At 40.2% G+C, this 20,180-nt stretch overlaps 2 protein-coding genes across 3 annotated transcripts; one reads left to right on the top strand and one right to left on the bottom strand.

Moving 5' to 3' along the window:
• Positions 1 to 1,684: 1,684 nt before the first annotated feature.
• Positions 1,685 to 6,600, bottom strand: ccno (cyclin O). Its single transcript, XM_030738171.1, has 10 exons — positions 6,538 to 6,600; positions 6,177 to 6,362; positions 5,737 to 6,085; positions 3,846 to 3,958; positions 3,688 to 3,760; positions 3,514 to 3,593; positions 2,984 to 3,044; positions 2,618 to 2,844; positions 2,244 to 2,354; positions 1,685 to 2,128 (listed from the first exon to the last, which is right to left on the bottom strand). Exons 1-10 carry the CDS (start codon positions 6,598 to 6,600, stop codon positions 1,685 to 1,687), a joined length of 1,707 nt encoding a protein of 568 aa, XP_030594031.1.
• Positions 6,601 to 7,903: 1,303 nt separating this feature from the next.
• Positions 7,904 to 19,886, top strand: tut7 (terminal uridylyl transferase 7). 2 transcript variants are annotated; one of them, XM_030738022.1, is made up of 30 exons: positions 7,904 to 8,038; positions 8,968 to 9,384; positions 9,511 to 9,665; positions 9,821 to 9,937; positions 10,029 to 10,206; positions 10,390 to 10,478; positions 10,831 to 10,882; positions 10,977 to 11,046; positions 11,205 to 11,331; positions 11,429 to 11,548; positions 11,678 to 11,809; positions 12,209 to 12,386; positions 12,845 to 13,560; positions 13,718 to 13,868; positions 14,405 to 14,491; positions 14,608 to 14,708; positions 15,259 to 15,316; positions 15,717 to 15,820; positions 15,952 to 16,041; positions 16,164 to 16,277; positions 16,569 to 16,643; positions 16,733 to 16,910; positions 17,100 to 17,147; positions 17,253 to 17,344; positions 17,437 to 17,552; positions 17,666 to 17,865; positions 17,957 to 18,024; positions 18,144 to 18,210; positions 19,051 to 19,125; positions 19,176 to 19,886. In XM_030738022.1, exons 2-29 carry the CDS (start codon positions 8,988 to 8,990, stop codon positions 19,107 to 19,109), a joined length of 3,939 nt encoding a protein of 1,312 aa, XP_030593882.1. In that variant the 5' UTR covers positions 7,904 to 8,038; positions 8,968 to 8,987; the 3' UTR covers positions 19,110 to 19,125; positions 19,176 to 19,886. The 2 variants fall into 2 exon arrangements, with proteins under 2 accessions (XP_030593882.1, XP_030593881.1); XM_030738021.1 differs by having other exon boundaries at positions 19,051 to 19,886.
• Positions 19,887 to 20,180: the final 294 nt, after the last annotated feature.

Below are 20,180 nucleotides of genomic sequence, written 5' to 3'. Positions count from 1 at the left end.
TGCTTTTGTACGTGATTAATAAAAGCAAAGTCACTGCAAACTTCGCACTCCTCAATATTCTTATAGGTTTCTTCCTATGACACATTTCTGTTGCAGAGGCTAAACTGGTTTAAAGTGTCTATTTTACAGCAGTGCCATCATAAACAATGAAACAGGCATATATGAGTATAATAAGGAAAAAAATTGGATTTAAAAGCAAAAGCCCAATGATCTTAAACCCAGAATATAAATTTGCCATCAACTGTTTATCAGTTGTCACAGATGCACCTAACATGGTCTTAAAATAAAGAGTCAGGCCTGTGTCAATCAAACCTCCATCTTGCTATCAGGCTCTTCTTATCTCCACCTGTGTGCCTAGATCTGGTGTTCATGACATGGCTGTGGCTCAGGAGGTAGAGCAGGTCACTTACTAATTGGAAGGTTGGCGGTTAGATCCCTGGCTGCTCTGGGCTGCATGCCAAAATATCCTTGGGCAAGATACTGAACCCCAAGTTGCTCTCCGATGCAAGCATTGGGAGTGGGAATGTGTGTGAATGTTAGACAGTGAGCACTTAGCTTAGATACACATGGAAATACTTGTATGAATGGGTAAATGTAAACATGTTGTATAAGTGCTTTGAGTGCTAAGATAGAGTAGAAAAGCACTATATAAGAACTAGTTCATTTGCCATGACAGCAGGAGAATCAGTGCTGTAAACTGTCCCCAGCCACGGGTCTGCACTGCTGCCTTCACTGCTCTAAAATAAACAGGCCCTGGTGGTGGAGGTTCATACAGGTGCCTGACCTGAGATTGGACATCAGCCTGCAGCTAAAGAGTTCAACAGCGGAGTGAAAGTAAGGAAGATTACACCACAGATACTCAAAGGTCAGAATTTGAATTGAATTGAATAAACTTTATTGTCCCACATGGGAAATCTGTCTTGGATAAACAGTGCAGAAATTAACATCCTCTGTAGATAAGTGAATTTCTTCTTCTTGCTTTAATTTCCTGTTTTTTTAAATCAGGTTTTCTGATTTTCTGTTTTGGGGATAGATGACCATAACAGCTGGGATAGGCAATATTTAATTTTCCAAAAAGGATATAAACACGGATGTTGGCTGCACTGCATCATTACTCAGTCCCCTCTTTCAGCCCACACAGTCACTCAGACAGAAACAAAGCTCCTGCTTCTTAAAGTAGCTCATAGGGTTACATTTGTTTCACTGCTCAAACAAGTTCACAGTTTCTTTCCATTTGCCTAATTTATTTTCACCAAAGCTCCTTTATCATCATATAAAAAAAACTCAGTGAGCTCTATAAATATGTTGTACACACATATTTTTTTTTACAGTTTTTAAAACACATTTATTTCCAAATGTGTAAAATATTGGCATTTTCCAAGACAGAAAATATATAGCGAGATGTAACCATAAATGGATATTAAGGTATGTAAACTGAAACACAATGTAAACAACAGCTTGGGCAGTATTATTTCATTTAAGTACCACTTCTCTGAACAATTAGCTTACAAGCTACCTGAGGAAGACATCATTGAATCATTTACAGATATCACCATCTATTATAGGTTTAACATTAACAGTTGCAGCCCACACACACTTCCTTCCAGCCTACAGAGTTAGGGCACCTTCATACGACTAATTAGCACCACATGACATCTCCAACTTTACATGCTAATCTCTGATTTCAGCTTTGGTTGGGAACCCAGCGAAAGCGGTATCCGCCCTGCTGAGTCCTCGAGGTAAAGGCGTGTCCATGAGGAAAGACCTGGGTCCTTATGGTGCAGTGTTCTCTAACAGAGGTTCTAAAAGATGAGACACTCTCTCCAGCTTCTGCTGCATCCACAGTCACGGCGCTGTCTTTAGCTATGGACGTCTGCAGGCCTGAGAATGCGCCATACATGCATATAGTCTCTAAATCCTGCTGCAGTCTTGTTTCAGTAGCTCTGCTGTGCAGGACAGCATTGCAGCGTGTGCTAATATCCCTCAACATGTCCTCCACTGAGTCAGAGGATTCTGTTTCATATCCTTCATCAAGTCGCTGTCGCTTACAGGGACTCAGCGAGGCTTTATCACCACCACAAGGCATTACTGGCTCTCTTACATGTGAGTCTCTGACCGTCATCAATTTCTGAAAGAAAATGACCAAAGTTAAAGACCAATAATAATTATTTATGACAATCCAAGCATAAGAGGTTACATAATATTCATGATGAATCTTAATCTGACTTCAGTTGTGAACTTACTTCAAGCACTGAGGCCAGGTGCTTTGCTCGACTAGCCAGCTGCCTGAGGTGAAGGTTCCTCTCCTCAAGAGAATCGATCTCTTCTTGTTGTGTGTGAAGGGACTCGTGGAGCTGCAAACACACAAAGCAAAATATGTTCAGCCATGTGACCAGCTTTTCCTTTTTCATTTAGGCATAACTAACTCCTCTACAGTCTTTTGTGTTTAGATGTAAACAAATAGTTATTTCAAATATAGCCCTAATTTACTTTTTTTTTTTGTCATTTTAAGCACAATATATGCATGTTGATTTCCCACAAAGATCATTCACACAAAAGTTGTAAAGTCAAGATCAAAAAGTCTGCAGGGCAGTGGTCCATGTTCCCAAGATTTTACCTGTTTGTTGACTGCTATGCTGTGTCCCAAAGCCCTTCCATGGCACTCTGCTATCCCTTTCCAGGGATCTCCATCCTGGGCAGGTGGGTTGCCTGTTTCTGTAGATGAGTTAACCAGACTGTTTTCTGGAGAGAAGTCCCGCTGAGGGGTGAGGGGAGGTATAATACATCCTTGAAAAGGTACTAGTTCATCTGGAGACAGATTGCTCTCCAGTGTGGTAGGAGACTCTGACAGAGAAGGCAAACACCCAGGGATTTATTCAATGTGATTTTTGAGGATCTCACTACTGCATGATTTTGAATTTGATTATATTAATTATTATAGCGATGCAGCACTCCAGCAGCTTATAAGGTTTAGTTTTCTCACCTGCCATGAAATCCAGCCCATATTCTCCAAAGTCTTGGTCATTTGCATCCGACTGGTTTACCTGTGTATGAATAAAACTGACCATCAGGCACTTCATATAAACGGTCATTTAAAAAAAAAAAAAAAGCATCATAGCAGTTTTACCTGAAAATCCCACCAGGAAAAATCAAGACAATATGACGTTATAGCAGAATACGTATCGGTTGTCATTTCGGTGAATGTGTTGTGTCGTTGTCTGTGTCAAAGAGGCAGCTCGTGGAAAAAGGGCCAGTTTGTAGCCTGCGTGTCATGAGTTAACTACAATGACATGTGTAGGATTCCAGCAGGTCGTGTCAAACATTAACAGTGACCTGCAGATCTGCCACCATCCTAAAGTTCTGTCCGGCGGTTTACCGGAAAAGCGTGGATTCACGTTGTTACATTTAAGCTGCATCAGTTACATCGAGATGTCACAAAACTGGTGTGACTGATGAGAGCGCGCGCGAGACAGAAAGAGAGCATTTCTCATCTGACGTTTTTTCCCTCCTCACCTGAGACCCGAGGGAGTCTCTCTCCTGTCTCACGGCGGACGCACAATCTTCCAAATCATCCCATGCAATGGTGGAGAAAGCTGCAACACAGGAACAGTGGGAACCCGGAGTGTATTTGTGCGCTCACACTGGCTTTAGGTTGAAGTTCAGCTATGGTGTCAGAGATGAGCTTACCTTGTTCAATGATGCATGGAAGCTCAACATACACAGTGACTGGACTGCTGCTTCTTGGCACCAGCACTTTATCCTGCAGGTAGAAAACACTTTAAAAGTCTTTTCTGCTCCACAGAGGTGAATTGTGTGTAGTGCATGCAAAGGGAAGTAATTCAAACCGTTTTGTTTGCGACAGCTCTCTTCCAGGTTTGCCCCATTTGGTTGGGACAAATACCATCAAACGTTTTTCCATCTATTTGCATCTCCGCCAAATTCAGCTCTGTCTGCAGAACTGAAGGGACATCATTTGATTTAGAGTTGATATAGTCGACGTTCTCCCGGTCTGTGTTTCTCCATACCGCGGTTTCATACTTGCGACCCAATCAAATGCACCTATTTGGTCTCCAGGGAGTAGCGTCCTCGGAGATTAAACTGGTGCAGAATAACGGTTTTCTGGTCTGAAGTGTAATACTGGTGCCGCGCGTAACGGCGCCATTAGGCTACAGCAGGTGCTCTTTGCTTCAGACCTGTCTTCGCTCAGCATGCAGCCAAAAACTCCCTGAGCCAGAGGGGCATGGCTTCTTTTGGACATACAGTATTTATAAATACTCAGAAAATGCCTTAGGCTCCTAGATTATTGTATGGTGTGCATAAACAGTGAGTGGAGACAATAGAGAGGCTGTGTAAGCTGATCATCATAAAATCGCCAAAATAGCTTATTTTTTTATTTATGCATTATAATTATCGTTACATTATATCATTATAAATAAACCCTTAATAATTTATAGAATAGCATTTTTATGACCAGAAAAGTCGGTGCGTAATTTCTATTCAACTGTGCGTAAAATCTAGTTAGTTTACAAAGCCTGTTGCCACATTTAAAGATCAGTGGAAACTGAAAAGAGCAATTACAGCCGGCAGCTCAGTAAACACTCTAACAAATGTCTCTATTAATAAATAAACACTGTGTCAGAAGGGCGAGCTTATAAATCCCCTAAAACTGACCAAACTGCGTTGGCACAATTCTGTTTCAAATAATAGCCAACGGTAAACAAAGAAACGTGGTTAAACTGACCTCCAGGCAAACAAGCACAACAGCCTATAAGCTACAAAAATCAGTGCATTGATTCAAGTACTACTACTCACAGTGCCTTAGCCTCATATTTACAGCACTTTCATACCACATGTGGGGTGGTTTATTAGATTTAGACCAGTCAAAAATATGTGCGTTCTGCTGGCAGGGGTTTGGCATGTTGTCATCAGTCGTTTAATACTGCAGTGCCGTGAAAACAGAGACTCTACAAAGGCTTATTTCCTTGGCTGCTTATAGTTGACTGATTTATTTCAAAGGTCACCATAAGCTAAAATGAAATAATTTCATATTTAATGGCAAATTAAGAGACCAGGACAAATGCATTTACACATAATTTTAATTAATTATAACAATCAATTCATTACAACACATCTTTGAGATCCTTCATTAAAAAGTTTCCAAAAGCGACAAATAAACTTGTATGCAGAAAATAATGATTTTGCATTAGAATTAATGAAAAATAAAATAATATATTAATATACTTCATTTCTATTTAGTAAATTAATATAAATAAATAAAAAGCAAAAATACAACATTGTAAGCATCCTGTAGCTGTAAACAGCTGACTGTCTATGAGGTATATATGAGGCTTCTGATAGACACCTTATCCTCACTTATTTAAAATATAACAATATAACCCAAAAGAAGAGGAGAATTTGACATGCTGCTATGAAAATAGTGGCACTCATGTAGTCACATAGTAGACATCACTTCCAATGTCTCCAGGTTTAGTGACACCAGCAGCTTTAGGTTTTCTTTACATTCCTGAACAAGCCTCTGTTTGCATCTCTCATGATCTTCAGGCTGGAAACGGTCCTTCACCACAAAAGAGTCTCCCTCATAAAGCTGAGAACTCTCAGCTGGCTGAAAAGAAACTGACTGTGCGCACAGTTCATCAACAAAAGAGTCCCACTGATGTTCATGTGAACGGATGGTGTCGTGCTCAGGAAGACCCCGTTCAGTTTTCAGTAACTCACCAGCTACTCTCAGTGCACAGCTAGCAGTCAGTGATGGTGGGTATTTGTTGAAAGCATAGTCTGCGAGACTCAACTCGCAAACCTTTTGTGCAAGTTTGCTGCACTGACTGGAAGTCTTTGTGTCAGGATTCATTCTTGAAAATCCGTCATCACTTCTGTTCCCTGTCACCAGCTGGGCAGCCTCAATGCAGTTGGTGTAATAGTCGAGGAAAAAGGCCAGCGTGGGTGCAGAGAGGCGGAAGTTAAGACGAAGCAGGACAAGACATTCCAGGTTGCAGAGTTGCTCTTTAGTGAACACATTACAGCACAATGACAAGAGATGGCTGATTCGTGGTGAGCAAACCTCCACCTGCGGAGAACAAAGAAAGGGATGGTCGAATGATATCCAAAAAAACACAAAGCATCTGCTTCACAAGTACGCCACGCACAAAAAGACAAACCTGTTTACTGGCTAGGAGAAGTGCAGTGACACCTAGGAGCTGAAAGCAGTCAGCAGCCACAGGTGTGGATGCCAGGAACCTGTCCATGATGTTCACTGCCAGGCAGCAGCACTCAAAGGACAGACGGAAATGTTTGTGTACTGGGATAAGCCAGCTGACCAGCTTACACCGGGCCTCTGCAGTCAACTGCAAGTAAAACACAGTTACCACCATTTTTTTTTTTTAACCATGCAATATTTTTTTTTAAGTAGGCAGATAAGTAGCCTAATGAGTCAAAAAGTACAAATACAGGTGTAACACATATTTTCATATTTTTATGGTGTTTTCCATTTAGTTAAAATCTACACTGCAAGCGTCTTACTTGTGGCTGGCGTGCCAGGCTTTTGCAGGGATGAAACTGCGCCTCTTTCTCCCTCTGGATCATAAACCCGATGTCTCCGTACTGACGGTACCAGCTGCAGAGCTGTCCTGCGAGAGTCTCCGGTTTGCCTGAACGGAGCGGGGACACATATTTCTGAGGAATCGGGGAGGATGTCAGATCTTCCTCAAAACCAGAGTCTGCCAGTTTGGACACGAGTTTCTGTTTTCTATGTCGAGCTGTCTGGCGCTGTTGAGCCAGCGTGAGCGCTTCTGCAGAAGGAGACGCGCCGTTCATTCTTCTCCTTTTGAGAACACTTTCTAAACCACGTTCATCGTTCACAAATGACACCATCTCCAGTCTGACTAGAGCCCGTCTGCACACAAGCTGCTGGTCCAGTGACTGCGTACATAGGCTGCAGAGGACAGCGCATCCACGGCAGCAGTCTCCTGGATGCTGCCTTCTGGATTTAGTGGGGAGTTCTGTCTGATGACGTCAGTTTTCGCGGGGTCTTCCCCGCTCATGCATCACACATTTCTCCTGTTACCCTAGGCACCCGAGGCTAAACAATCACTGCCCCATCTACCCTGGACCATATGTTATACTTTTAGATCTATTACATGAGAGCGAATTAAAAAGTCAATAGATATAAAGGAGATTTGAATCAAATCATGCTCTATAACACATTAACAGATTTTACTCGTTAAAGGCCTAAAAATAAAAGCACACTTTGAACTTATTGAACGCGCTTTAACTTGTTGTAGAAAAACGATTAAATTTACTTAGACTTAATATTTTACAGAATATTTCCTATGAAATATCTGAAAATTAATACCTCTATATGAAATGTTCACATGTGAAATGGTTTACATGTATTAAATTTAAATGTAATCTTCTTCTTCACGTAATCACAGAAACGACAACAACGATGATAATAATAATACAGCAGCTGTTGTTTTACTTATTATAATTTCAAACATTTGGCCATATCAGCTCATTTCATAGCAAATTATAAAATAAAATCTATATCAAACAAGGTGTATGAATAATTTAAATACTATAAACAATGCATAAAGAAAAACAAAGAAAAAATGGCAAATATTTCGTAAATTTTGGCAACTGGAACGCGTTTTCTATAAATTTTAGAGGCCGAAAGTAATAAATCTGTGTAAATCAGAGCCAGTTAGAAAAAATGTAAAACATGGGATTAAATACATTGTATTAAAAAAAAGGCGAACATAGTGTATGTATATATATATTTATTTTTTCGGCGTTAATGATTTGTTAGGGTTTGCACTTTTCTTTCTTTTTTTTTTTCTGCGTGTGTCTGTGTGTGTTTGTGTGTGCGTGCGTGCGTGCGTGCGCGGTGGGCGGAACATGGACGCTGACGATTAGAAAATAAACGGCTCCTATGTCACCTTTCAAAATCTAGTCCAAGACAAGAGAGCATGCAAAGTCAGACCTGAACAAGGCTTCAACCATGTCCTCTGTGCATTTTCAAAAGGTATTTTGGCGAATTTAACAATATTTGTGGATAGTTACCGCAGGCGTGTGACTAATAGCTGCCTTTACCTCAGCTGTAGGTTGGACAGCTTGACAAAAACTGCAGTAAACAGCGACGATAGCCGCTGCTAGCTGTTAACCTTAAGTGCCTGTGCTAGCAAGCTAAGTATGTGTAGCTAACGTTAGCATTGCTGTAACTATGTGGCTGCACTCTCGAACTTTATATGTGGTAACAAACACAGATTTATTGACGAGCTGTGTGATACAGAGATGGTAACATTATAAACCATCAACTCGAGGAAGCGGAAGAAGTAACAGAGTCAAATAATAACGCTGGAGAAGCTAGTAAGCTAGCTAACGTTTACACCGTGTCATAATCTCACTGTCGCGCAGTTTGGGTTAGATTGGATTAGACTGCAACCTTTTATGTTTGTGCGTAAACTGTTTCAACCAACAGCGGTTATGTTGTTACTAGTATTAGTAGTAGTAATAGTGACATGAAAATCAGCATTGTTAACGTTAGCTATCACATGGGTAAGATTTTATTTAGAGCTGTCAGCGTTCAGAACCAATAATAAAAGATGGTTAACGGTTAACCTGAGTTTGCAGAGGTCAGCCAGTTACCATTTTATCATTCGCTACCTATTGGCTCACCATGTTCAAGCAGGTGCTGAGCTGAAAAATGCAGCAGCGCCTAGGTCCTGCAAAGTTGCGCAACAGTCTGGTATGGATTACATGACAAAATAACTGAGTAGTTACAGTCAGTGTAAGGTTTTCTACATGCAAATATAAAATATCCAAATTAGCTCACTGCTTCTTCAAACAAAGCACTTCTGCAAAAGTCAGAAGGTTGTCAGGTGATCCTTGGTTTGTCAGTGTTTTGATTACATCAGGACTATTTCCACATTAACTGGACATTTTATCCTGCAGTTTTAGCACAACTGTGTACCATGGAAAACTCGGGCAGGCCTTACCGGGGTAAGAGAGGTGGTAGGGAGCGGGGAGCAGCAGCGGCAGAGAAGGGAGAAAGCTGGTGGATGCAGGACCAGTTGCAAGGACAGAACATCCGGTCAGACGGAGGCCAGCAGGCCAAGAAAAACCAATCTGGGCCCTACAGGGCCAGCCCTAAGAAGGGAGGGCTGGGGCCCCTAAGCCGCTCTCCTGGTGGATTAAGAGGTGGGCACAGCCCCTCACAGAGGGATGATCTCCGGTGGTTCACAGGTCCTCAGGAAGATAACTGGAGAGAGCGCTCCCAGCAGCACCGGAGGAGGGGTACACAAGAAGGTCCAAAGGAGGACAGGGAACAGGGAAGAAGAGAATCCACAGATGATAGTTCTCATAAGTCAGGTAAGGGTTTGGAAATCAGTCTCTGGAGAATGAGTGGAACACTTTCAGCATTATCACTCAGTCTATTATAAAAGCAAACTACTAATTCACAGTTTATTCTCTTTTTGACGTTTCTCCTTTTCAAAGGCAAAAGGCGGAGAAACCGAAACAAGAAGAAATCTTTTGCTGAAGAGAACAGGGGTCTTGTGATTGAAGAGTCGGTACTCTCAAACAAAGAGCTCCGCAGCATACGGCAAGCAGAGAAGCGACTTAACAGGGTTGAGGTTTACAGCCTAAAGAAGGTACAGATTTTCAAAGTCTGTTCTTTTTTTGGGAGTTAAACCTAAAAAAATTGCATTCTTTCTGTTGTCAAACTTGCTCCAGTGATTCAATATTTTAATTTAATTTTAATTTGTCCGATGTCTGTGCTTTCCTTTTTTTTTTTAAATCACTTCAGAAGTCCCACAGCAACCCTGCTGCGCTTTACAGCTGTGCCCTGTGTGACGTTTTCCTGGACTCTCTGTCAGAGGCTTACAGGCACATTCGAGACAAACGACACAGGAGAAGGGCCAAGGTATGAAATGCTGTTAGTTTATATTGACTGTGCTGTTATTGTGGCGTAGTCGATGAACACCCCTTTCCTGTGTGTTTATTTTTGCTTATAGGAGAGGCAAGAGCAGGTGATGCTGACTGAGATCCTACCTCCCAGTCCAGAGCAGATCAGTGCAATAAGTGCTGTACTAGATGCTGTCGTCCAGAAACATGGGCTGACTGACCAGGATGTCGAGCGGAGACGGTGTGTTGTCTCCACCATGCAAGACCTCCTCCTGTCCGTCCTACCTGGTAAGGCACACAAGGAGGAAATATTTGTTTGTAACGGATACTTAATTTAAATGAATCCTGACACTGTTGCAGCATTGCAGCAAACTGGTTCTTATGTTTAAGTTCACGATGTATATAACAACTGTATTCTTTCAGTTACTTTGATAATAGTAACATTATTGTCCTGCTTTCACCCATTCGTAGAGATCCGACTCAGGCTTTATGGATCATCTTGCACTAAATTTGGATTCAAGGACTCTGATATGAACATTGACATCCAGTATCCAACTCACGTGAGTTCAGTGATGTGAATATAGTTTTATTTCTGTTTCTCTTAATTTTATTATGATGGTAAAGTTGGGAAATAGTGACACCCCCGGAGAATAATCAGTAGAAAAAAGTCTTTCATCAACATATATATGCATGGACTGACATTATAATGCATCATTTAAGGTAGCAGAATAAATAAGAGATTACCATAAATGGTATTTATGTGGCAAAGGTAAGTCGTGATGGTGTGGGTGGGGAAAATGATTTTATTGCATTTTACAATAAGTTACTGTGTGTATATTGTGCTTGTAGCATACACTATATTTATATTGTATTTATGTTGTATAAAGGCTTTGAAATGGAATGTATTCACAGATGCATCAGCCAGACGTCTTGTTGTTGGTTAAGGAGTGCCTCTCTGTGAGCCGTGAGTTTTCATTTTACTGTGTTTCAGACATAAGTAAGTCAGTCATGGTGTCGAGTGGAAGGTTTAAATTGTTTGTTTGTTGTGCTATTCTCAGCTCTCTTCATTGATATGGAGGCCGATTTTCACGCTAGGGTGCCTGTGGTCATCTGCAAAGAAAAAAAGAGGTCTGTATCATATGCAGTTACATGTCTCTTTTTTTTTGTTTGTCTGTTTGTTTTTTTTCTTGCATGCAACAAGAGGATATAGACAATGCTCATAGCACAGGCTCAAGAGCACCAAACTCAAAATGAAAATGAGCTCTCCACCCTTCCTCCCCCAACAGTGGCTTAATCTGCAAAGTTAGTGCTGGGAATGAAAACGCGTTCCAAACCACGTCCTATCTTTCTGCTCTGGGCACTCAGGAGCCTCTCCTCGTGCCTCTGGTTTTGGGCTTCAGACGCTGGGCCCGGGTATGTTTCCAGTATAGACCGAGCTCTGTTCCTCACATTAGTAAGGCAACTTGTAAAATTCTTTACTCTTTGTTAAACATTGCATTTATTTTTAAAGATCTGTGAGATTGACCGTGCCGAAGAGGGGGGACTGCCGCCGTACGTCTTTGCTCTTTTGGTTATCTACTTCTTACAGAAGCGCAAAGAATCTCTCTTGCCCACCTATTTCAACCAAGATGTAAGTCTTTATTTTCATTTCAGTCCTTTAGCTTGCTTTTCATTATTGGCTCTTGCTAGGTGTTGTTTTTTTTTTTTTGGTTTTTTGTTTTTTTTACATAAACTAATGCAAACATCTGATTGTCTTTAGATTAAGGTGTTTTCACTCAGCAGATTGTCAGACTTCAACCTCACGCATGTAGAGGATGGCTGTTTACACTGGGCCTACACCCCTTCCTCCAAGGAATCCCAACCAGCAGAGGGCACCTGCAGAAAGGGGAAGGTAATCATGATGATGACACATCATTTAACAACTGAGTCTGCTGATTCTCTTTTTTTGTCAGTTTGATATAATAATTTGAGATTTTTTTTTTTTTTAAGATGCAGTTTTGTAGATCAAATTCTTTTATTTCCACAGAAAAATATAAACGAGCAGAAATTGTGAATCCTCTGATAGTATAGTTATAATTGATCTGTCACAGGAAAGATTTATTTTTGTCATGTTCCATCACTCAGAATAGCCTGAAAGACGATCAGAGCACAGAAAATTGTTTCTGAATAAAAGATAGTTTTGACTTTTATTCGGAGACAGTTAAAAATGTTTCAGTGAAGCTCAAGCATACTTTTGTAGTAATATGAGTCTTTCTGGTGTGTGTTTTTTTTTTTTTTTTTTTTTTTGCAGGTTCCACTGGTGCTTCAGAGTCCTCGTCCACCAGTGGAAGTTGGGCTTCTCTGGGTTGAAATGCTTCGCTTCTACTCCCTGGAGTTCAACATGGCTGAGAGTGTAATCAGTGTGCGGACCAGTGTCGTCCTCTCCAGAGAGATGAAAGACTGGCCTAAAAAGCGCATCGCTATAGAGGGTCAGAAGCTTTCTTATATCTGATTGGTTAAAATCACTTTTATGTTTTGATACTTCTGTAAGGAGAAATGGTCACATGGAGAATCTGTTTTATTTCTCAGTTTGATTTGATTCTGCTCAGTCCTAGATCCTTATTTTTGAGTTATGCGTTAAAGCAGTGGTTCCCAAACTTTTTCTTGCATACTGCACCCCCAGAAGGTTCAGTAAATCTAAACCAACCAAGTTGAATTTCACTTAATAAAGGTCAGTGCAACTTCATGAGCAAACTCCTGTATATTTTCCCTGTTTAAAAAAACTAAAAAAACCAAACACTCCCCTCCTTTTTTAAATACCTGGATGTCTGTGTCCTCCTTGCAGTGGTAGGGGTGCCCTACCAATGTGGCCCAGCCCACAGGTTGAGAACCACTGATGGAGACTTCTCTTACATGGTGTAATGTTTGCAAATGGCTCTGTTTTCAGACCCCTTTGCTGTGAAGAGAAACGTGGCCCGCACAGTGAACAGCCAGCAAATGTTTGAGTACATCCTCCACTGCCTCAAAACCACATACAAGTACTTTGCACAGTCACTCAATACACAAGCTGCTAATCACAAAAGAGGCCCAAAGGGAGGACGTATTCAGGGGGCTAATGCTAAGCCTTCGAACGAAGAGAGCGCGTGCTTGTCAGATTTCAGTCAGCTCAGCGTTCATTGTACAAGTCAACCTAAACCTATAGAAAATGGCCCCGAGGACTCTGATTGCATTATTGAGGAAGAGGAGGAAATTGAAGAATTCAGTGACTCAGATGAAGAAAGGGAGAAAGAAAAGGTGGACCTGGGCAAAAGCAGCGTTTCAGAGGATGAGGACGATGAGGAGGAGGAGCAGGATGAAGACGTAAATATTGATGTGGACTCACATAACCGGCAGCACCTGGACAGCTTCAACACAGAAGATGAAGAGATTTTCCTAGTTGATGAGATCTCAGGGGAGGAGCATTTGTCTGATGAGGAGGGTCCAGATTTAGACACACCTGGCTCAATGGATGAGGAAGAGGAAGAAGAAGTGGATTCGGCACCTATCGAAGTTTCTCTTCTACCTTCAGAGGATCAAATTAAAGATGAGAGCCCAGAAAGTAAAAACCAGAAACAGAGCAGACTGTCTTATGAGTTCACCAAACAAGCTTTCACCAGAGGAAAGGTCAGTTTGCCTTCGCTTGTTCACAGTGTTTACATTCATGTAAATCAAAAAACGAATATATTTCATAATTTAACTTAACGTTTTAAAGTTGTGTGGTAATTATTTAAGTTGTAGGTGACGAAATGTTAAATTGTATTTCTCATTTCGACATCATTAGTCACACATGGTCGTGTGCAGCTTGTGCAAACGTGACGGCCACCTGAAGAAAGACTGTCCTGAAGATTTCAAGAAAGTGCAGCTGGAGCCCTTACCCCCATTAACACCAGAGTTTCTCAGTGTCCTTAACAAAGTCTGCGAGCAGTGTTACAGTGAGTATTATGGGGTTAAGTGTTTTGGGTCAGATGTAATACTGTTAACGTTGAGGAAATGTGTCCCTAACCTGTATCTCAATGTCACACTTCTACTCTGGAAAAAGTAAGTTCGTTTAATCCAACTTCAACTATTTTAACAAAGTGTTAATTGTTGCAGATTGCTCGTTTCAGCTTAACGATGGCCATCTGTTCATGGTGTGTTTGAGAGAAAATCATGAGCATGATGGGGCGGCAACGTTTTGTGTGGGGCTCAAAAAGCTCCTTGAGTTTAATGAAGAGGGAGAACTTCAAATGCTCCAGAAGAAAATACAGCAGATGTAGCAGTGTCAGTGGTTCTGGGGGTATCTGGAAAAACTGACGTGAATTTAAAGTTTATTGTCAAATTCTGATACATTTCAGTAAGGTTCTTGCCTTAGGCCCAGTGCTGGTCATTCAAGTGTACTTTCTGATTGACTCCCCAGTAGGATTTGCATTTATTTAAATGAGTTAATCACCAAGTTATTTTAAGCTAAATTGTTTTGTTTCCTTTTTAGGCGATTTTGCCCCAGATGAACTGGAAGTGGGTGTAAGAGAACACATCCTTCAAGACCTCGAGCTCTTTGTCAGAAGACAGTTTGATGGTGAAGTCACCTGGCTTCTTTACTGTTTAGCATCTTTTGGTTTTTCAGAGTTAAACTACCATGGCGATACATTTTATTGACTTGGTTAACAAATCTTGGTGTTTTTTGGATCACAGGCGCTCGTTTACAACTGTTTGGATCATCCAAAAATGGCTTTGGCTTCAGACAGAGTGACCTAGACATCTGCATGGTGTTGGAGGGACAGGAAACCATAGATGTGAGCTACTGCTTCTTTTATATGAACACATCAGCTGTGCACTAATTATTTACTATCGTTTAGCTTTGTTGAGGTTCAGCGTGACTTTCTTCAGCGATTGGGGATTAAACGCAGTTCTGAGGCTTTTATGAAATTCTTCTCGTGATGTTCACTTTTGAAAGTTGAACATTTTTAATCTGCAAAGAATGCAAATGAGCAGCACTGGTGTATATTGTTTATTATTCTGACTTTTGGTATATTTTACTTTTGATATTCATGATTTTTGGTTGTTTTTAGTGCTCTCTTTGGATTCTCTACTTAATTCTTGGTAGCTTACCAACTACAGCTAATCCTGTAATTCAGCCTGACTTTATTTATCAAGCCGTTGACGCATGTAGTTTTGTTGATTTGCACCGTGTACACCAACCTGATTGATTCAAGAATCAATTAGTAAAATTTAACTTGATTAAAAGCTGTCTTGGCTGTTTTTCATGGTTGTCCTTGCATTCTTATTATCTAGCAATACTTATATAAGTGATTAAATTGTGCCCCCCTGCCCTCCCTCTCATAGGACATTGACTGCATCAACATCATTGAGAGCCTTGCAAGGTTGCTAAAGAAGCACCCAGGTAAGACATAGGAGACATAAGAGAAGCTGACATTCTTGCACTTCTAAATCAGTGTGTCGCTTATGTTGTCTGCCTGCAGCCAGTGTTAGTTTTGATCAAATGGTAACAAACCATTCTGGGTTTATAGCAACCTGGGGTATTTTCATAGCACTCATTAATGTGGCTATGGTAGCATCTTTGTGTCATGCTAAGTGTGAAACTCTATTTACGTTTTATTTGATTTTAAAGATATTTGGAAGTTTCTTTTTTAACTTTTAAATTGATTCAACTTAAAAGTAGTGTTGCCTACCCAACCACAGGAGTCACATTAATGGGAGATCAGTTATAATGATCAAATAAAGGTCCTGTATGTTTATCCCATACGTGTTGGTAATGTCAGTGTGTATCCACATCTCACCAGATCTGAGGAACATCTTGCCCATCACTACAGCAAAAGTACCCATTGTGAAGTTCTACCATGTTCGCACTGGCTTGGAAGGAGACATCAGCCTCTACAATACGCTGGTGGGGCTCTGTCTTTTAAATTTATTTAAAAAAAAAAAAAAAAAAAATACACCTTTTGGATTTGCCTTTGAGTGACTTATAAATCTCATTTTAACACTTTTTTTTTTTTTTTTTTTCCTCCTCCCTTTCAGGCCTTGCACAACACTCACCTGCTAGCTACGTATGCTGCAATTGACAGAAGAGTGAAGATCCTCTGTTACGCAATGAAGGTTTTTGCCAAGGTGAACATGCGTTAGACTCGCAGCTGAGGCATCTTTTAAGTGTTGGGTCATAATTTACAAAATATGCAGGTTTTTTTTTGTTAATGTATTTATTAAATTTTGCTTCCACTTCCATTTTACAGATGTGTGACATTGGAGACGCTTCACGTGGTAGCCTCTCATCCTACGCCTACACCCTCATGGTGCTGTTCTTCCTTCAGCAGAGAAACCCACCAGTTATCCCCGTGCTGCAAGAGGTACAAGAGACTGGAAGAAAAGCACATTTTATCCTTTTTGCAAGTCGCACATAAATGTGTGTCTTGGTTTGGCCATGCAAGTGTAGCCTTTCTTTAAAACACAATCTACTTTTTTTTTTTTTTTTTTTTTATTACTATTTTGTTATTTAACAATTTAAATGCAGGCAATTTTGGTGCCTGCATTTGAATTCATTTGATACTAAGTGTCTTTGCAGTAGTTATTTTATTTAGGATGTTCAGTCACAATGTCATGTGTCCAAGCTTACAGCTTGACCAAGTGGTTTCTTGCAGATCTATGATGGAAAGAAGCCTGAAGTACTAGTAGACGGTTGGAACGTGTACTTCTTTGATGATTTAAAAGCACTGGTGAGTATTTTGTATTTGCGTGCCTAAAACCATATGGTGAATACAAATGTAAGACTGTATTAATGGTCCATCAAAATTGTCCTTTTTAGCCAAGTCACTGGCCACACTATGGGAAGAACACTGAGACTGTGGGGGAGCTGTGGCTCAACCTGCTGCGCTTTTACACGGAGGACTTCGACTTCAGAGAGCACGTTGTCTGTGTCCGACAGCTCGCCCGCCTCACCACCTTCAACAAGCAGTGGACCTCAAAATACATCGTCATCGAAGGTTTGTGTGAGACTCGGTCTGTTTAAAGTACACCAAGGAAGGGTGGGGGGGGAATTAAAAAAAAAAAAATTTGCATAATATATTTTAACTAATCACTCATCTAAAATCAAATGTTTAATTTGCTGAATCAAACCATGTATGGCTGCTTGTGAATATTTTTAATAGTGTTCTTTTTTGTTTCTATTACAGATCCGTTTGACCTCAATCATAATTTGGGTGCTGGTCTCTCAAGGAAAAGTATGCCTGCCCCCCCAAATTAGGCTCATTTGTTATTGTTTTTTTTGTTTTTTGTTTTTTTTATAAAAAAAAATATGTATACATATTTTTGTTTTTTTGTCTCAGTGACTAACTTCATCATGAAGGCTCTCATCAATGGAAGAAGAGTGTTTGGCACACCAGTCAGACACTTTCCTCCTGTATATCCCAGTCAGATGGTCAGTATTTGCTGTCTGAACACTACATTTGCTTATTGTGGTGATACTTTCCAGTCGACAGTAAAACCGTGTTTTACCCGCACCTCTCCCAGGAGTATTTCTTCGATCCCGAAGTACTTACTGAAGGAGAAGTGGCCCCCAATGATCGCTGCTGCCGCATCTGTGGAAAGATTGGCCACTTCATGAAAGACTGCCCCATGCGTAAGAAGTGGGTACAATCACAAGTAATTAGTCACAATATCTATTTACTCAAATATCCGTTTGCACCGTGCACGCCATCCTTTAATGTTAGCGTTACATTGTGAATGATTGTGGCCCCAGGCCTAAGCACAGGCGGGATTCAGAGAGGAGGTCAGAGCAGCCACAAGACAAAGTGAATGCAGCAGAGGAATCTAAGGATCAGGTCAGACACAAGAGTGAACACTGGAGGAAAAGGGATGGAGTGGATATTCGCTGCTGCTACCTGTGTGGCTCAAACGCCCACATCAAGAAGGACTGTCAGCTTTACAGAAGCCCTGCAGGTATGCGCAAAGTTCACTGTCTTATGTTCTTTGAACTATTAAAAAAAAATAGTCACTTGGTTACTTTGAATCTTCACTTGTCATTTGGCAGGTAATGTGAAACTGGATAACTTTTCTTCTTCGCCCCACTTGAGGAATTTGCGAGAAACGGAGAAACAGGTATGTTTGTTTCAGTCAGTGTAAAATATTAATTTAAAATAATTCAAATTGATGCTCTGGTACACTGCTTTGTACACTGCTACACCTGTACAAATGTTGATCTGTTTAATTTTTTTAAGGGTATACCTATACAAGAAGATAAGAAGAAGAGAAAGCAGCAAAATGTGATCTTGAGTCCACAAGCAGGTATTTAAATTTATTATACTTTTTATACATGGAAAATGCCACTTTTACATTATTGAAACAGTAATTTAACCTACTTTAGCCCCCACCCCCCCAAACACACACACACACATTTCTTTCCTCATTAATGGCAACAACAGAAAGTGTACAGCTGTAACATTTCCATATTTCCACTAAAATCATTCATTAGATTTAAAGTCATATCAAAGTTCTTTTTTTTTTTTTCTTGGCTTTGCCTTTTAGACAGCATATTCAAGTGAGGATGCACCTACACTACAGCGAGGCATTGATTAGATTTATTCTCTCCCACACACACATTTTGCTAACTAAATGTGTTTAACTAAAATTCTCTTTCATTTATGGAGACAAAGTTCTGTTTGCAGAGAAGTTAGTCAAAGGTTGAAGGTGTCTTCTTGTATTTTTGGGTCAACTGTCTTGTTCTAGGGCTTGTGAAGAGAGAGACTGACAGCGTGACATTTGTACAGCAGGCTCAGGTTCATCCGTCTTTCTCTGGACTCTGGAGTGAACCTTTGCTGATGTGTTTCCTAAAGTGTAGCATTCTGGTGCTTGCTTTATCTGTTGTTTTCCATGTGGTCTTAGAACATGTTCTCTGATTTATTGTATCTGGTATTGTTACCTGAATGTGTATATATAATATATAATTTTTTTTTTTTTTTTTCCCCCCCTTGGTCAATAAAGTAGTGTTCAGTTCATCAGGATCAAATAGCGTGCCCATTTTTGTCACCTTTTTAAAGTTTTTATATTTATGTTACAGAAGTTGCTGTTGAGGTGGAAAATTGTGTTTGGACTAAATGCTGACGACTGCTTTCTGGTGTGTTTCAGGTAGTTTAGCCTGCCGAAATTTGGGCCGCTCTGGTCAGAGGAAGAGCCCGGTGGAATGAGAAGCTGCTATGAATACAAAAACCATGAGATTCTTCTTTTGTCCAGGCAGACAGCAACCCGAAGTCCAGAAACCCTTAAATCTGAATGGTACTGTTGGGCCACTGGGAGCCTGTTCAAAGCCAAAGCCAGGACGCCTTGACTTGAAGCCAAATAGGGCCTTTTTATTGTGTTTACCCCCCACCCTCACCCCCCAAAAAAGCTCTCCTCGTCAGAGGAGCTTTTTAAAGCTTTCGTTTTAAAAAGACAAGCCATTAAGCATGCACCTCATGTCTTTGTTTACCAAGTCTGTCAAGGGTTTTTTTTTTTTTTTTAAATTTTAGATATTTCTTACATTTAAAGCAATATTATTGCAAATTTGGTGTAAAATCTCTTAAATTTTAATGTAAATAAATGTCTGTTAGATGATTAATAGTTTAGATCTCAGTAGGATGACATCATTTGATATCATACATCTTTGAAACAATTTTTTTTTTTTTTGTTTGTTTTTTTTTTTTTTTGTTTTGGGACATTAGAGGCTCAACCGTCCTTACAATTGGATAAAGTCTATAAAGTCTAGTCTTTTTAAACACTGCTATATTTTTGAGTCAGATAGAAATGGGTAACTAATATGGTATTTGTCTGCTACTTAACAGCAGAATGTCGAAGCTATTTCAGATTTAACCAAAAAGTATCCATTCATATATTCATTTTTTTTTCTCCCTCTAAGTCTTGTTTCAGATATTTAAAAAAAACAAAACATAGTTTTGAATGGCAGTATACATTTTTAATGGCCAGGATCTTTTTTTTTTTTTTTTTTTTTTTTTTTTTTTTTTTTTAATAATTTTTATTTTAAAGTTGGGTTTTTAAATGTTGTCCTGCACTGACAACCATCAGTCCATGTCTGCTGGCCTTGAAGACAGAACTACCTGCAAGGTGTCTCCATGTTTGTGTGCCTTTGTTAGAGAAACCACCCTGTAAACATGTTTCTCAGGATCACAGTTTCAGTCTGAGATTGCTGGTCCACCCAAGTTCATGGATACGTACTGCCCAGCAACTGCCTGCAAATGTTAATAGAGGGACGGTAAAAAGTT

This window comes from Archocentrus centrarchus, chromosome 9 (genome assembly GCF_007364275.1).
Source record: "Archocentrus centrarchus isolate MPI-CPG fArcCen1 chromosome 9, fArcCen1, whole genome shotgun sequence".
In the NCBI taxonomy this organism is placed as follows: Eukaryota; Metazoa; Chordata; class Actinopteri; order Cichliformes; family Cichlidae; genus Archocentrus; species Archocentrus centrarchus.
The sequence above is the reverse complement of the archived record's forward strand: the minus strand, read 5'-3'. Positions and strand labels throughout refer to the sequence as shown.

Bases quoted from the DNA above. Each gene is read 5' to 3' on its own strand.
- ccno (XM_030738171.1), bottom strand. From the start codon at position 6,600: ATGATCCAGAGGGAGAAAGAGGCGCAGTTTCATCCCTGCAAAAGCCTG. The intron at 6,086-6,176 runs GTTTGTCTTTTT...TGTTCTCCGCAG, and splicing joins TTCTCCTAGCCAGTAAACAG to GTGGAGGTTTGCTCACCACG. The intron at 3,761-3,845 runs GTTTGAATTACT...TTCTACCTGCAG, and splicing joins GAGCTGTCGCAAACAAAACG to GATAAAGTGCTGGTGCCAAG.
- tut7 (XM_030738022.1), top strand. From the start codon at position 8,988: ATGGAAAACTCGGGCAGGCCTTACCGGGGTAAGAGAGGTGGTAGGGAG. The intron at 15,317-15,716 runs GTAAGACATAGG...ACATCTCACCAG, and splicing joins GTTGCTAAAGAAGCACCCAG to ATCTGAGGAACATCTTGCCC. The intron at 16,278-16,568 runs GTACAAGAGACT...GGTTTCTTGCAG, and splicing joins TTATCCCCGTGCTGCAAGAG to ATCTATGATGGAAAGAAGCC.